Below are 15,528 nucleotides of genomic sequence, written 5' to 3' on the forward strand. Positions count from 1 at the left end.
GGAAAGTTGTGGGTTTTTTTCGTAAGACAAATGGCCAGTACTGTCTGAAAGCTTATGTTCTGTACAGCTGTGAATTTTGCATAATTTCCTATTCAATCACTTGCTATCCGGAAATCTTCTTTAGACCGGAGCAAAAAAGGGGTGTCTCTCTTTCAAGAGAACCAAAAGCCCAGGGGTCTTAAAGCACACCAAACTTCAGCTGAAAGTAATTCAGAATGGTCCAGCTCTGAAATAAAGCCTGCAGAATTTGTATAAGAAAACTTTATGATAGATCCCGCTTTTATACCACTTGGTGAAGCTAAGAAGTTTTCTTACAATTATTCTTATTTTATAATTAAATATCAAGCAAGTGTTAATAGCAGGTTGCACAGCTTGCACTGCACAGTTATACTATTGTGCTTACAATGAGTTGTCAGTGCAGCTGTATGTCATGCTATGAACCTTGCAAGCTGCGATCCTGAGAGACTGACCCTAGCCTGAGATTTCCTTTCTGTCCTCCCATCAGCTGTGGCATTATTTACCGTGATAGGAAGTGTACATGCTGTAACTGGCTCAGTTTTCCGTCTGTATTAGGTGGACAGTAGTATTTCTTTACGTCAGCGGTGTCTTGAGGATGTTAAAGACTGAGATACCTAAATACAGTGTTAACAGAAACTGTAGAAGTACTCCACATTTCCAATCCAGCACAGCTACTGTTCAGCTTAAACAACATTTTCATTGTTAAGCTAGAGTCTCTTAGGGAGATATTTGGGATGGAAGGTGTTGACAAAGAAAGTACGTGATCATCTCTGAAGCAAATGCCTTGGTCTTGCTGACATCCATACAGTTTTGTAAGCACAGACACTACTGTAAGCCCTAGCAGCTTGTTTCTGTCTGTTTTATACAGTCATCTTCTCTAGCAGATGAGCTGTCATGACCTTACGCGGGTAGGATATATTTCCGGTAACCGGACCGTGTCAACAGAGCTGTTTTAAAATACACCTGGGAACAAATAGGGTCTCAGAGATACACACCCTGAAAACAAGGCGATTTCAATTGTCCTGAACTTACTTGCTGGAAAATCAAAACACTTTGGAACCTAGTCAGGTCCTGCTGACTGGACATCAGCCTTCAAGATTGTCCTGTGATGCTCGGTCACGTTGACTTTTGAGAACCTGATGTGTTTTGCCACTGTATGCCACTGCCATGCAGTACAAGCAGTGGACCTGCAGTTTCTTAAACGCCTTGATAGACATTGAGAATATGTAAGGTGGCACGTATGAATTCTCTCTTTGATGTGCTTCCAACCTACATCCTGTGTGGAAGCATAGCTCTGACATACTCCAGTCCTGTATGTTACAATGGAGAAGTCTGCTAGCTTCCTCTCGCAGTCCTTCTCTCTGCCTCTCCAGGAATGTTTGTTGCAGTGGTAGTGAGAAGCTAATCATAGTAGATCACAGTTTATCACTGAAACCTTTTCAGGTATATGTCATCTTTCTTTTTTTTTCTTTTTGCTTTTTTCTTTTTTTCTCTTCATTTTTTCTAACTTGAGCAATGAAAAAATGAAATTGTATTAATTCAGCACAGATATTGCTGCAGTATTTTGAGAGTTGTAAGTGACTTAGGCGTGTCTCTTCTGTTTCATGTGGCAGAATTTCACAAAACAGGACAATTAAAAAATATGTACTACTTTGTTTTAATTCTTCTATTTTGGTTTGGCTGGTTGTTTAGGATTTCAGAAATTTCAAGAAAATGCATTGCTATTCAATAGTTGACAATATCTGTGTGCATTTTACTGTGTTTTAATTACCGAGATCCAAAGTAGTCCTGCAAAGTTGTGTGAGAGTCACGAGAAGCACAGTGTTTTCATAATGTGATGGTGTCTGTGTGTGCTGGAGTTGTCAGAAACTACCTCATTTGGGAATGCTGACAAGTAGTTTTCAGCCCAGCCTTTTCCTTCTGTTTCTCCGCTTCTGGTATCTCATAGATGGATCTCAGATCAGCTTTCAGTATGTTTTAGCATTTGAAGTCAGCCTGCTATAGGGAACAAAACATCATTTTCTTCCCATGACTTTTCCATGTTAACATCTGCACTAATGCGCTTTCCTGTGCAAAGAAGCGTTGCCTTGGCGCCTAAGTGATAAAGCGTACCGCTTGGCGTTTCCCAGAGCCCTTGAAATCTGCTTTCCAACTTATAGTCTTGGTCGCGTCTTTGGGAGCTCACTCACAAGGCATTGCCCAGCCCCGTTGCCAGCCTCAGGATAAATAAGGACAGGAGCTTAAGAGTCGGGCAGGCCCAGAGTGTCAGAGCAGATTGGAGACTACTTAAATTCATCTGCCGTAGCTTCACCGTAGCCTGTATTTGGAGCCCTTGCTTCGTGTCCGTCAGTGAGCCCTGCAGCAGTTTGAGGTGGTTTCTCACATCACCTGCTGTCCATCCCGTCGCCTTGCAGAGACAGCTAACGGAAAGATGCGTCCCCTCCACCTTGGCCCTTCCAGTTTGTGGCCACTGTGCGTGGCATGGTCTACGCTGGGACAGGCGCTGGTGGCTGCCAGCCGTGCTGAGTGGGGTCACCCCCAGCTGGGGGGCAGAAGGACAGCAACGGCACCGAGCTTTGCCGGAGCTCATCCATTGGAGCCTGTCCTGGCAGTTTGAAGGCTTCTTTAAAATATAAATGGATGTGACTTTTTTTAAAAACAAACAAAAAAAGCTGTGACAGACAGTACAGGACAATAAAGAGAAGTCATATGGAGGAATATCAAAGTGGTAATTAGGGCAATGCAAGATGATTGAGGTTTAAAATTGTGGGTCTGAGCTGACCTTTTGTTTCCTGAAAGACTGTGCGAACCGGGAGCTGTGGCCTTTTTCCGTAGATGGGGGTGCAGGAGAAGGCTGAGTGTGTGGGCTGGCGCAATGAGCCTGCCCCGGCGCGCTGGTGCCAGCGTGGTGGCCAAGAAAGACAGCTGCCAGATGTCCATTTCTGTCCTGCACCTCGGTCACGTTAAGGGTGCCCCGCTGTACAGCAGCCTGCCTTTTGCTTGTTGCACTGCGCGTTCTCCGGGCACAGCCATCCGAGACTTGGCTTTTGTTAAGGTACAAGCATTATCAGAACAGTTTTAGTTGGCTGGTTTGCACCCTGGGGACAAGTCGTGGTTGTCCTGGGTACTTTCAACACCCTGTCTGCTGTTGCCATGTAGGACACTGTAAGTATCTGAATGTGTGAAGAGTTCTTGTAAGAGCCATAAATTATGATATCAACATATATGTCATCAGATTATTAAGCGTGAGAAGTCTTTTAGATGCTTGCGGCTGCCAGCGTTAGTTGAAAAACTGCCAGAAATTGTAATTCCATGTGGATATAAAAATGTGTGTTGCTCATGTGCATATTTCTCCATAGATGCTGAGTGCAAACCTTGTTACCGTTGAAACAGTTGGAAGTGGGTTAGAAAAGGTTTTAGCTACCCCCGAAAACAATTGTTTTTCCTTTCTCAGTGTCCAGATGGCTTTTGTTTCTATGACGTGAGGTGGGAGAACAACAAAAAAAAGTTCTGTGTGTGTAATGGTATGCTAACAATTCCTATTTTTCAGGGGAAGAAAAAGAAGAGGAAGAGAGAAAAGTTGCAGGAATCAGCATCAGGTAGGCCATGACCAGCTCTTTACTTACCCTTCACCTCAGATATGTTTTAGAAACAAGGGCTTGCGCTATTTAATTTTCACATGCTTTTCTCTAACGCTTCTGATGGATGTTTTAAGATACTTGACTTTGAATGCAAGCTTGTGAAAATGCACACAATACATGTCTCCTTTCCTGTACGCCTTTCCATGCAGCAGTCCTGGTGGCATCAACATCTTTGGCTGAACTTACGCATTGCTGCAATCCCTGTCCTGCTTTGCCTTTGCTTTTCTCCTCAATCAACGTTAGACTTAGCTACGTCTCAAATACTGTGTGGGATTATCGGACACCGGAAACTTTACACTGACCTTTTTGTAGCCACTGTATTTTTTTTATCTCTGTATTTTACATTTCTGTGTACACTACCAGCTGCCTAGTAGGTTGGCTAAAAGCATCAGTGAGGTCTCCTCTTTGCCTGTAAAATATATACAAAGAAACACCCTATTTTCCCCAACAAAAATGGCTGGTATAAGAACCATGAAAAAAACCTAAACAACAAAACCAAAACACACCAAAAAAATCCATGTAATACTGTAGCAAACAAACTTATTTGGAATGTGCAAAAACTCTGTAACAGAAATTTGTTAAAGGAAAACAATCTTCTACAGGTACAGGCCCCAGAATGACAGCTGCCTACATCTGAAGCATGGTAAGAACATCTCTAAAGCTTTCCTGATGATAAAACTGAATTGTAAAATAAGCTTTCTTATAAATTTTATGCAATAATATGAACTTAGCGAAAATTGCAGAAGTATCATATCCCAAAGCTAATGTTACTTTGACTACTGATGGTTTTTATACCGGCTATCTATTAGGTGTTCACCATTTCACTTCTTAACCTTAATATTTTCAAATTGACCATACCTCACTGACTGGCTGCAAGTCTGCCTGTGAAGCACAGGGATGGGTTTATTAAGCGGTGCAAACCCTCCCAGCCAGCAGACTGTCACAGCTCCTGAGAGCAGGTTAGACGCTGGCTTCAGAGTACATTTTATGTGCTGACATCTACAAGATGCTGGCTGGCTGGGTACACTTTTAAAAAATTTATTCATCTGTATACTAACAAAACATCTGCTAAGAAAATGGGAACGTATTTCAGTTGTATCAAGAATTTCTCCCTCAACGGTACGGTGGTATTTCATGCGTGGTGTGGGTTGGTTTTTTTGTTGCCATATTTCCAGCATGTGTTTTCTCTCCCCATATCGTGTCATATGATCTGCACAGAAGGTGGAATGACTAGTGATTACACATATCCAGTAACACCATCTAGTCTGCTTGTGAGTGCACACAGTACCACAGCGAGATCCTCATTCCTCACTGTTTGTGTCGAAAGGCTGGTCCTTCTCTTCCTCTCAGTGTGATACGTTTTCTAGTAGGAATGGCATGCGTTTGACATAATAGTTGCTTCTACACCTTCTAATTAACTCAGACGGCTCTGAGGAGATCCATGAGAATTCCAGGAACCATGCAAAAAAATAACACTTTCTAAACTCACTTACTTATGCATTATAACAGAAATGGGCTTTTTATCCCCTCTCCCCCTGCCTTGTTTGGCCACATGATCCCCTTGCGCTCAGAGTGGTCGGCAGCGCGGGCTCCTCCTGGCCCTCTGCTCTGCTTGGACTTTCAGACAGAGAAACCCAAGTTGAGTTTGCTCTCTGCAGTGTGTCCATCATCACTCCGTCGGCGTGATTCAAGCCTCTTCTGTAATTATGTTGTCATGCTGCTTAGCCTAAACTAGGTTGGGTTTAAGACTTTGGGTTCATTTTGTTGTGGTTTTTTTTAAAGATGAAGTAAAGTGAAAAGGCAAAATGCATGCTCTTTTTTTTCTTCGTGCTAAGCAAAAGTTTTCAGGCAAGTAGACAGTCATGTCCTTTGCAATATGCCTGAGTCATGTTGATTTTAGATGTGGATTGCAGCATTTGGGTTCTGTAGCCTACACAACAAATGCAGCTGTAAAGTATCGTTAGTTACTGTAACTGCCATAAGTATTATACCTATTAAAAAAAACCAAAAATGCAAGTGCTTTAACATTGCTTTATAATTGATATTTCAGCTTAGTTGTCCAGATTCGTGATTGTTGTATTTTTCCCTTTGATATTAATACAGTACCAGTAAGCAAAACACACATAATTTTATCTGAATTGATGCAGAGCACTCGATTAGGATCAGAATACGACTATGGCTCAAGTGACAGTAAGAAACTGGGGGATGCTCGGTTTCTGGGGTGCCTTACAATCTAAGGATGACTGCCTTGCCTACACTGAGCTACTTTCATTGGAGTTTCTCTGTTTGCATTTTCTGTAGTAGAGGATGAGTTGAACTAGAAGAGGATGAATGTTCTAAGTATGTGGGTTTTCTCTCTGTCCCTTTTACCTCTACATCCCTTCCTTTCTTCCTTCCCCTTAAGCTCTGTAACGGTGTGGAAACTGTTGATACTACCTGTCTCTCTGCCCTCGTGCAGTTTGTAACACGAAGTATGAGAACAGTAGGTACCTTCTTCCACTGAAGGGGGAGTGTGCTGTTGACTCCATCCATATATGCGCATGTAGGCAGCCTCACAAAATGTTGCGTGCCAGGTGATTGCTCTCCACTGGAGACGTACAGATGTGCTCTAGCTGGAAGTAAGCGCGCAGAATGATTTAGGGAACCTGAATCAGCCAGACTTCAAAGTAAACTTCTGAAGGTTAAAACTCTTGCCCTTTGCAAGCCTAATCCAAAGAATGTTTTGCCCACAAGCATAATATCATACCAGGCCCACAGCAGAGCTGTTGTAGTCTTACTGGATGGAGATAATAAGTTTGGGAATGCCTTTCAGTGAGTGCCGCAAAGAGCTCTTGAAGACAGGAAAACACTAGCTTTCTTGCTCATAAGGATGGTGCAAGGAAGAGGGGGAAGGAGGGTGGGAGGTCTGGGAAGGAGACAAGCGTTCTGTTATCTGAGAAGAATCAGAAATGAGTAGGTGGCAAGACCAAAGAAAGAATCTCGAGATCAGCACAAAGGAGATCAGCCAGGGATGTAATTACGGTGATGTAAGTGAGAAGGATGAAATGGTGGGAGGGTTGTGTGGTGGGATGTTCAGAGGAAAGTAACGGAAGACACATGCAAACAGAAATGATTTAAGATACTGTGAAAGTTTTGGGTGGCTTCCGCCCCGCCCCCCATCCATGAACACTTCAGCACATGACTGATTTTGAGGGTGGACCTCTAACCTGCTTTTTGGCTTGGACATCACTGAAGCAGTGAAGTCAAGGTGGTGGCATTAAGTTGCTCCGCTTCCCAGGGCTGTACACAGCAGCCAGCTTCTTCTGGCTTCAGTGTTAAGGGTTTAGCCAAGTTCCACAATCTCCTCCAGCCTGCGGAATGGCCGTGTTGTAAAACAACTTCAATATTAGTCTGCTTTAGGAATACTGTAAGCTGGTGCTCCAGTCTTTTCTAAACTATCCTGGGGTATTCCAAAGCATGTTGCCATTCTTGAAGAGTTGTGGAACTGTCCCCAAGCAGGATTTTGTTTTTAATTGACATGGCCTAACACTATGTTTGAAATAACTTTTATTTATTGAAGAAAGAACCCATATGTATTCTCTCTTTTTGAAATCAACCAAGAGCGGCATAAGACCTGATAATGCTAAAACTGAGTTTGTGAGAGGCCGGGAGGGAAGGGGAAATGAGGAAAGCTAAGATTGAGGACAATATAGAGATTGTCTGTTGAGCACCTTTCAAAAAGGTGGGTGTTGTCTTGTTACTTTAAGCACAACCTTCTAGAAGACTTGTACATGGGAGAAATTCTGTGTTGGAAGTGGAGATTCCCGATTTCCTATCCGATTTGACTTTTGGAAGGAAAAAAGCGAATTTTTAGCATTTCATGAGTACTTTTTAAATCAGCAAGAAAACAGAAGGGTGCTAACGAACACTCCTGATTGTTCTGCAACATGGAAATAGTTACCTTCTTATAACTTGCTATACACAGTAATTGTAAAAAGTGTATCATTTGACATAGGTCAGGAAACAATTGGGAAGTCCTCACAAGCTACATAATGTAACATTGTGTTTTAGCATATCTTTAAGGGCTAAAAAGAGTGATAGACAAGCTTAATAGACATTTGAAAACCTGTGGAAATGTATTTGTGGCTTGGAAAATTCCATGACAATTAGCATTTAGATTAGCAAAGCTTTCAAAGATGAGAAAACTTGACTAATACTGATTTACAATCAGAAGCACTTAAAAGGATCAGATGAAGACTGTTTAACTTTAAACAATGAATTGTCTATAACCTTTCAAACTTCCTGCAGGGAAATCAGAGCCAAATTTCAGTGCAGAAGTGATTTTTGGATAGTGTTGTAACAACCAACCTGTGACTGGATTATCTTTTCCTTATTACTTAGAAATAAAATGGAGAGAGTTTGTGAAAGCAAACTATAAAGTGAACAAATCTACAGCCAGAATACTGTGGAAAAGAACCGTCTGATGACCGTGGTCGTAGTTGACCCCGGGTTTCTGGCCAGCATCCGAGGAAGGCGCTGCAAAGAGGATGTGGTACCTTGCTTTCTGAGGCACATGTTTTCTAACCTGGCTTATCCACTGCTCTTGAAATTGCTGCTGGAGTAGTGGAAAATGAAACATGCTCCAGCCCTTTCCATACCCCTTGACTGCTCAGAAGCTTTAAACAGAGCCTGGAGGATTTGCGCAGAAGTGAGAGAAGCGTGTGTGAGAATTTGTGTGGCGATGGTGGTGTAGAGATGCGCCTTGATTTGCTTTAAAAATTACATTTCCTGTGTGACCCATGATTCCCTGTTCCCTGTTTTGCCTATGAATGGTGTCCTTCAGCATAGGCAAGAGGGACAGAATGAACAGAAGAGAATCTGCTGGATTCAGATGTTTATATTGTTGAATACTTTGGTTAACTTCATCCTTTTTCAGCTAGGCATAGGAATTTCCAAAGACAAAGGGTATAGCCCTCAGACAGATCCCCTTCTGCAACTTAATTCTGACCTGACATTGATCTTGCCGGTGTGAAAGATAGAAAACCTCCTCTCTTTCAGGCTCTCTGACATCAAGAGAAATGTCAAAAGAGCAAACCTGAAGAAAAGCCGCCTCCTTGTTTAGGTGGCAGGTACAGAAGGGCACTGACACCTGCTGGGAGAGATGCAGCAGAGCAGACCCGGTCCCCCAGTTTTCTTTACCAGCCTGGCAGAGAAGCCTTGTGAAGTGCAGGAGGGAAGGAAGGGTATAAAAGCGATTTTGTGTGCAATCAGAGACTATGTGAGGGATAAGGGTAAGTCAGGGTAGGGGCCAAGCATAGGTTTTCCAAATTAAAAACCAGCAGAACACTTTCAACTAGACAGTCAGCATAGATAAGGGCTTAGGGAAACAAGAAGATTTTGTAAGTGTTTACAAAACATTAGTTTTTGCAACCAAAGGGCATAGCATGGTCACCTATGAAGCTGACCTTCGGCATTTCATGTTTTAAACTGTTACTGACAAAGGGCAAAAGTAGGTAATTCAGCAGGTGAATGTCTAGAACCTGTTTCTTTTGTCAGAGATGCTCGAGTTGCAGATGCTGCTGCGAAGTTAGAGATGCCTAATGAAGTTTGAACTCAGACACATTTACAAGTGATTAAAAAAACCCACATCGCTTCACATTCTGAGGTGTTAGCAGCGGGCAGCCTGGGCTAGAGTGAAGGAACAGTGGGACAACTATTGTTCTAACTCTTCCTGTGGGATAGGGTGGGGACAGGGAGTGACAGCTGGTGTACCATTCTTCGCTGGTTGAAAACGGTGTATTTTAGTGGATTTAGTAAACTCATCACCAGATTAAGAATTGATAAGGTCATGAGAAAAACTCTGTAGAAACAAAGTGTTTCATAAAGATACAAGATTTTGAAATGTGGTTTAATTCCCAATTGGAAGAAAACCTCGGCATTTTAGTGTTCATCTCAGGTCTGCATTGCATTTTCATTTTCTAGTGTATTTGCATGAAAAATTTCAAAATGAGAAATTGATACTGTATTCCTGAACAGCTAGAAAGCAAGTTGTCATGACATTGTCAAAGTCTTTCCCGTTTGTTTCTGGAGACTAAGCTTGGGTGAAATCTGTCCTCTGATTTCAACAGAGCTGTGTTGAAATGCAATTCTGTCAAGGCTTAGCAAACTCTAGCACTGAGTTTTGTTTCTGTCTGCCTCTGACTTTTAGAGATTATCATTAGAGTGAAGAGGTCTTCTGATATACATGAATGTAAACCCAAACATCCTGAAGACAAAAAAACCAAAACGAACCCCAAAAAACTAAATTTGTTGTTGCAAAAGTCACTGCTAATAGAGCCAACCTTCTCATACCAGTCAGTTCCTATTAAGGAACTTTAAGACTTTTTATGCAAGTCATCTTTTAAATCTCTGGTCCTTTACCTGCTTGTTAAGACTGCACCATATAAAAAATTTTGAAAATGTGCAGATTGGAAAGCTGTAGAAGGAAGGAAGCTCAAAGCAGGGCCAGCTGGAGCACCACTGTCTAGCCAATTAAACGCGAGACCAGCAACCAGTTAGACAGCACAGGTTTTAGTCAGACCTTTCAGGACATCAGCTTTCTGCCATTGGCTCCAATGCTGGGAGCAAATGTTGGAAGCATTTGTGCAGTGAAGGTGTCATTGAGGTGTCGTGTGCGAGCAGGGTTAGATGCAAGGAGAGAAATGGTACCAGTGACCATCTCTCTGAATTAGTGTTCCTTCCACGGGCATCAATAGAGCCAGGATCAGAGGGTAAGGGAACTAAGGAGGCTTAACTGGGCAGAGACACATTTCTGAAGTTGCTTCCTCCTTGCAAAGGCAAGATACATGTTTCCTCATGAATACTAAGCTGCATCAGAATTAAACTCTGGAGTTTTGAGCACCTTCAATCCTTCATTTCTGGGATACCTGAAATTGCACAAGGTAAAATGTTATTGCCAAGATAACTACATATAATTAGTTTTATGGTGTGTGTATTTGTCTTGACACTAGGTGAGCCTATGTTTTGATGAATAGTTGGGTTTCTTCCCATATGTGTGTCTTTTGAGATACGCAAGCCTCCTGTTGTATATTTTGTACCAGTAGAGGTTTTCTGATGAGATGACTTAATTGTATCAAAGTGAAGTTGGTGTGTTTGAGTTCAGTAGTGGTTTCTGCGTACTGCTGTCTTACACTGGTTGGGTAGTGTTGCTCTGTGGATATATGTATGTGTAAAAGGGTTGATGAAGCTCAAGATATTCAAGTCACATCTGACTTACCTTCGGTTGCATGAAAGCAACTATTTAAATTATTCCATGTGCTAGAAGATTTAAATATTGGGATTGTCTTTCAAAGGGCAGTGTAAATTCTAACCTATGTTTAATTGTGACAGGGAAGATGCTATACAAAGGAAACTTTATGTATGTTATTTCTTTCTTTCGAAAGAATTGTCACTTTACTTTACCAGTACTTCGTCTTTTCTATTACAGCAGGTGAAAACTAGGGGCACTGAAATTGCTACTTCAGAACAGATGCATCTTTCTTCACAGCTCTCGGTCTATAAAATAAATAATTTTAAAAACTGTCTTCTGAATATTTATTATATGCTATAAAGACACAAAAAGGGGACAAGCCTATTTCTTCCTCCCTTGCAGATCACTTTTAGTATATTATTCTTCTTTAAGAAGCTGCTAGAGACAGCTGTCTAGAGCTAATCTGGTTTTTATTGTAAACATGGAACCTTTCTCCCCTCCCACCCCAACAGGAAAAGCACATTGTGGGTCTTCCAGTAGGATCATTTTAAAGATTGCAGAGCAGTGATAAAGCTTCTAGTTTCATGCTGCCTACACTGGGGGCCTTTGATAAGAGCCACACCTGCTTTGGCATCACTGGCTTCAGCTGCACAAAGTGGGAGCCCTAAAATACCTGGGCGTTTCCCGTGCTGACACTAACCTGCTCTGGAAGAGGTCTCTGGCTCATGGCGAGTGTAGGTATTCCTGCTGCTCACCGAATACGTCTAGCTTAGGCCAAACTAAGAGGACGAGAAGTTAGAAGGCGAGATTCCACCTGTAGTCAATGGAGAGGTGTCTCCAGGGGCAGCTACTCCTGGGCATCTAAAACACCAGTAGGTAATTTGTTACTGGAGACTCAGTTCACCATTACGGGGAATGGGCTAACAGTAGCAAGGGGCAGCGGGGGGACACACAAGAAAAAATTACCACTGACATAGCTTCAACATGGCAGTATCTGTTCAGTTTTAGGGTACAAGTTTATGTAATTTCTTTGGCAACAAAGACAGCTTAAAAAGTCTTCCTCTGCTGCCTGCTGGTATGCAGCTCTTGCAGGGAGGGCTTTTTCCTGTCTCCCGTAGGTCCCTCCATCCTTGTGCTGTAACAGCTTGTGGGACCCTGCAGCAAATCGGATTACTAAAATGACTGGGGTTCTGTTGGGAGGTGGTGGGTTTTTTTGTTTAGAAACAACAAAGGTTGTGGAGTGTTTGTTTTTGTTTGCTCGGAACATTTCAAGGATCTGGTTTAGGCTAACCCCGCAAACCATGGCACAGCTGGGCAGGAAGAGGAGCAGACTGCAGTGCCGGCATCTATCTGCTTGCGCCTGAAACTCTCTCCTGCTCTGCTGCTAAAGAAAATACAAAGGGGCTTCACGAACAGCATGAACCTTTCTGATAAATAATGACCTGGTTTTGCATACCCAAGTTTCTGGAGTATTGGATAAACCCTGGCAGTAAGTCGAACATGTTCGTTTTGGACTTCAAAACTTCAAAAGAAAAATGACAGTTTCAGCTCCTGGGTCCCTGAGTTTGCCATGTTGTTTGAAGTACTGGATTTAAAGCCAGGTTTGGAGACTGACCTTTTTTCTTTTTCTTTTTTTTTAATACATATAACTGCCATTGTACGTCGTCTTGTCTTTTCTTACAGCTGTATGAAAACAACCTATGGTGGGGGAAAGATGTAGAAAAAAAGCACCTGGTTTAAAATTTTTACTTTCTGAAGGGTTAGCTACCTCTCTTACTCTGTACTTACTCCTGTACCGACCCAGACACTCTGGACTTTCTTCTATAACCTCTTCCAATTAGGATGACCTGGATGAAGCTGCATAATCCTCTCCCTTGTTCTAGAAAAATGGAGATGAGTTAAAGACTAGAGGAGGAAGACAAGGCCCTTGCAGACCCACCCTTCAATCCGTCTCATTCCCATGCATGGGGAGGAATTCGGATCCCCCTCTGATGCTCTAGCCCTCAGTCATTGAGCCCAGGCTTGTTAGGAGGCTTTAGTTTTACTGTAGCGATTCCTGAAGTACAGTTTTATCACTTCAGTAGTAAGGCTTTTCTGTTTACACTGAATTATTGTTGAATTTTATTTCTCTTTTCTTTCTGGAGGTGGTTTGGGGTTTTTTCCCCCCCCATTCCTCCTGCAGTCAGATGTACGCTGCAAATGGCACAGACAGTGCCTCCTATTGTGGCTTGGGCTCAAGGCTTCACATATGTAAAATGTGACTTGCAGCACTTTCTTTGAAGCCTAACCACAGCCAGGGAGCTGTAATTGCAGTCTTTGATTGCGCCGACTTCACTTGTGGATTGGGCTTTGCTAGGGCATGCCTTGCTTGGCCAGACTTCAGCTACAGCCCCCCAGTGAAGCCTTAGATGTGGTAAGTCTTCAGTCTCCTTCGCACATGCCTGTGGTTTCTTGAAAAGAATCCTGATTTGACCTGTTTTATATCTGTAAGGCAACATCATCGTCATTCGTATTTTTTAGGTATTATTTGGTTTATCAGCAGTGGAAGCAATTTCCAGCGTGTAGCCTTAATGTGCAGCTGGGGAACGGTTGGGTTCTAGATGCTGTTTTCAGGACAGCTACTGTGTAATTTGCCGTGCTGCAGTATTCACTTAAAAATATTTGGGGCTTCACTGTGCCTGAGCCCTTGCAGCATTACAGTAGTATCTGCAGCCGCTCTATCGGAGCGGGGGATAATGAGGCGCCACGGAAAGCTGTGAAAGCTGCGTTTGGATTGAGAGAGAAGCGATGGCCGCCGTTTGAAAAAGCAGAGGGCCAGAGCAAGGCCGCAGTCGTTATTTTAACCTCCTGACTTCAAAGACAGCTTGCTGGTATGGGAAGGGGGGAGGAGGCAGGGAACCATCTCAACAGAAGAGCATTTCATTTCCTTCGGTGAAGTAGACATTCCTGGCTGCTAATGGGGAGTAGCTCTGAATCACGGCGCTTGTATCAGACTGCTGTGAACTACTGGCCTGGCGCCTCAAGGCCATTCCTCAACAGGAAGCTGAATGTTTTCATGTAAGACTGAGAGGAAAACCTTCCCAGGAAGAGCAACCTGGACCAAACCTTTGAAAATCCGGGATGAAAAGGCACAAAATAAATATAAAGCTGCAGGGTGCTCTCCCCAGTGTTCCTCTGCTGTTTGCTTGGCCTCTCTTTCGTGCTCCTTGGAAAGGTAGAGCCCTTCGCAGCGCTTTGATCTGCATGTGTTACGGAGCACTGTGCTACTTTATAAAAAAAAAAGAAAAAAAGAAAAAAAAGGCAGGAAACTCAGATGGCTTTTTTTAGTTGGGACTTGGGCTGGTTTTATGAGGAAATGGGAACTGAATTAGTCAATACAGACCACCTCTGTTGAAACCACTGGTTTGCCAGCGGACTTTCAGCTGTGCTGTTTAAGAAGTCACAGTGGCTTTACATGTCCTTTTGTGGCTACAAGCAGCAGGTGAAAAATTATTCATTATGTATCAGGGATGGTGGTATTTGGGGGAGGGGACAGTGTCCCTCAAAATAGAGCTATACAGGACAGTTGGATATAAACTTGTGCTTGTTCTTTCTCCCTTACTTAGTCTGCAGCTAAACTTCCCCAGTGTCCTCAACCTTCCACTAAAACAATGGTCACGTGAGTGGCCTCTGATGAGGAGTCAACTTGTTTAGCAAGATTCTGGGGCCCCAGCTTGAGCTTACTAAAATAAAAGGGTCCAACATCAGGTTTGGAGGCTTTCTACCCTGGAGTACGTTAGCCTGTGTAACTCCTTATTCAGGAGCTGTATTCAACGAGCATGGGCAAAATGTCTTGCATTGGAACGGCTTACACAGAAGCTGCAGCAGACGGGAGGTGGGTACCTAGTTATAAATGGCCCTCATTTAAATACTGCTGCTGTAATATTTGCTGATTAACTCTGATTGTGGCTCTTACAGGCTCAAGCAGTCTATCTATTATGATCAATCTAACAGAAGTTTGACTTGTGGTTTAAACCATTTCTTCATAAGCTTGTTCTGTCTTGCCTTGGATGATTCAAGATGCTGGCAGTGTATCTTCTTTGTGTGACTAAGCATTTTGTGTTTCTTCTGGTGAAAATTCACTCGCCTTCTCCAACGAACTGCATTCCTGTGCTCATTTTGGTCGTTCTCAAAAGCTCTGCTCATTGAACCCTCTACTTGTTTGGCAGCTGAGTAGTACCTGGAGTCCTAGAGGTTAACGTAGATACTTTTGAGATACCAATAATCCCGAAACCATTACTGGAGAGCATGTGTCCGTCTTTGGAAAAACGCCTGGCTCATTAGACAGTCTTTGGGTGGAGTCCCTGTTACAAACCCGTTGTCTGGGTCAGAAGGGCAGGGGTGATGGTTGAGTTAGCAATTGCGTAAGTCAGCTGATGTAACCCACAGACCTAATGATGAAGAACTGTTCCTCCCTGGATGAGCAGTGCCTGTAAGGCTTGCACTGTCGGCCTTTTCACATGCTATAAGAGCATAAATCCTTCCAAGATCCTAGTGAACTTTACTGCTAGGTAAGAGGCCCATGGCTGTTACACAACTGGAAGATGTTCCCTTACCCCGCTGAAGAGCAGAATGAATTCTCCCCAGTCGTGTGGATGCATG

General features: G+C 43.0%; 1 protein-coding gene across 1 annotated transcript in view; it reads left to right on the top strand.

Annotated features, from left to right (window-relative positions):
• Positions 1-15,528, top strand: part of LEF1 (lymphoid enhancer binding factor 1) — a 73,225-nt gene that overhangs the window by 52,581 nt on the left and 5,116 nt on the right. The window contains exon 10 of the mRNA XM_074588826.1: positions 3,569-3,617. Within this exon, the coding sequence (XP_074444927.1) occupies positions 3,569-3,617 (49 nt within the window). The remainder of the gene's footprint in view (positions 1-3,568; positions 3,618-15,528) is intronic.

The sequence above is a fragment of the Larus michahellis genome, chromosome 5 (genome assembly GCF_964199755.1).
Source record: "Larus michahellis chromosome 5, bLarMic1.1, whole genome shotgun sequence".
Lineage (NCBI taxonomy): Eukaryota > Metazoa > Chordata > Aves > Charadriiformes > Laridae > Larus > Larus michahellis.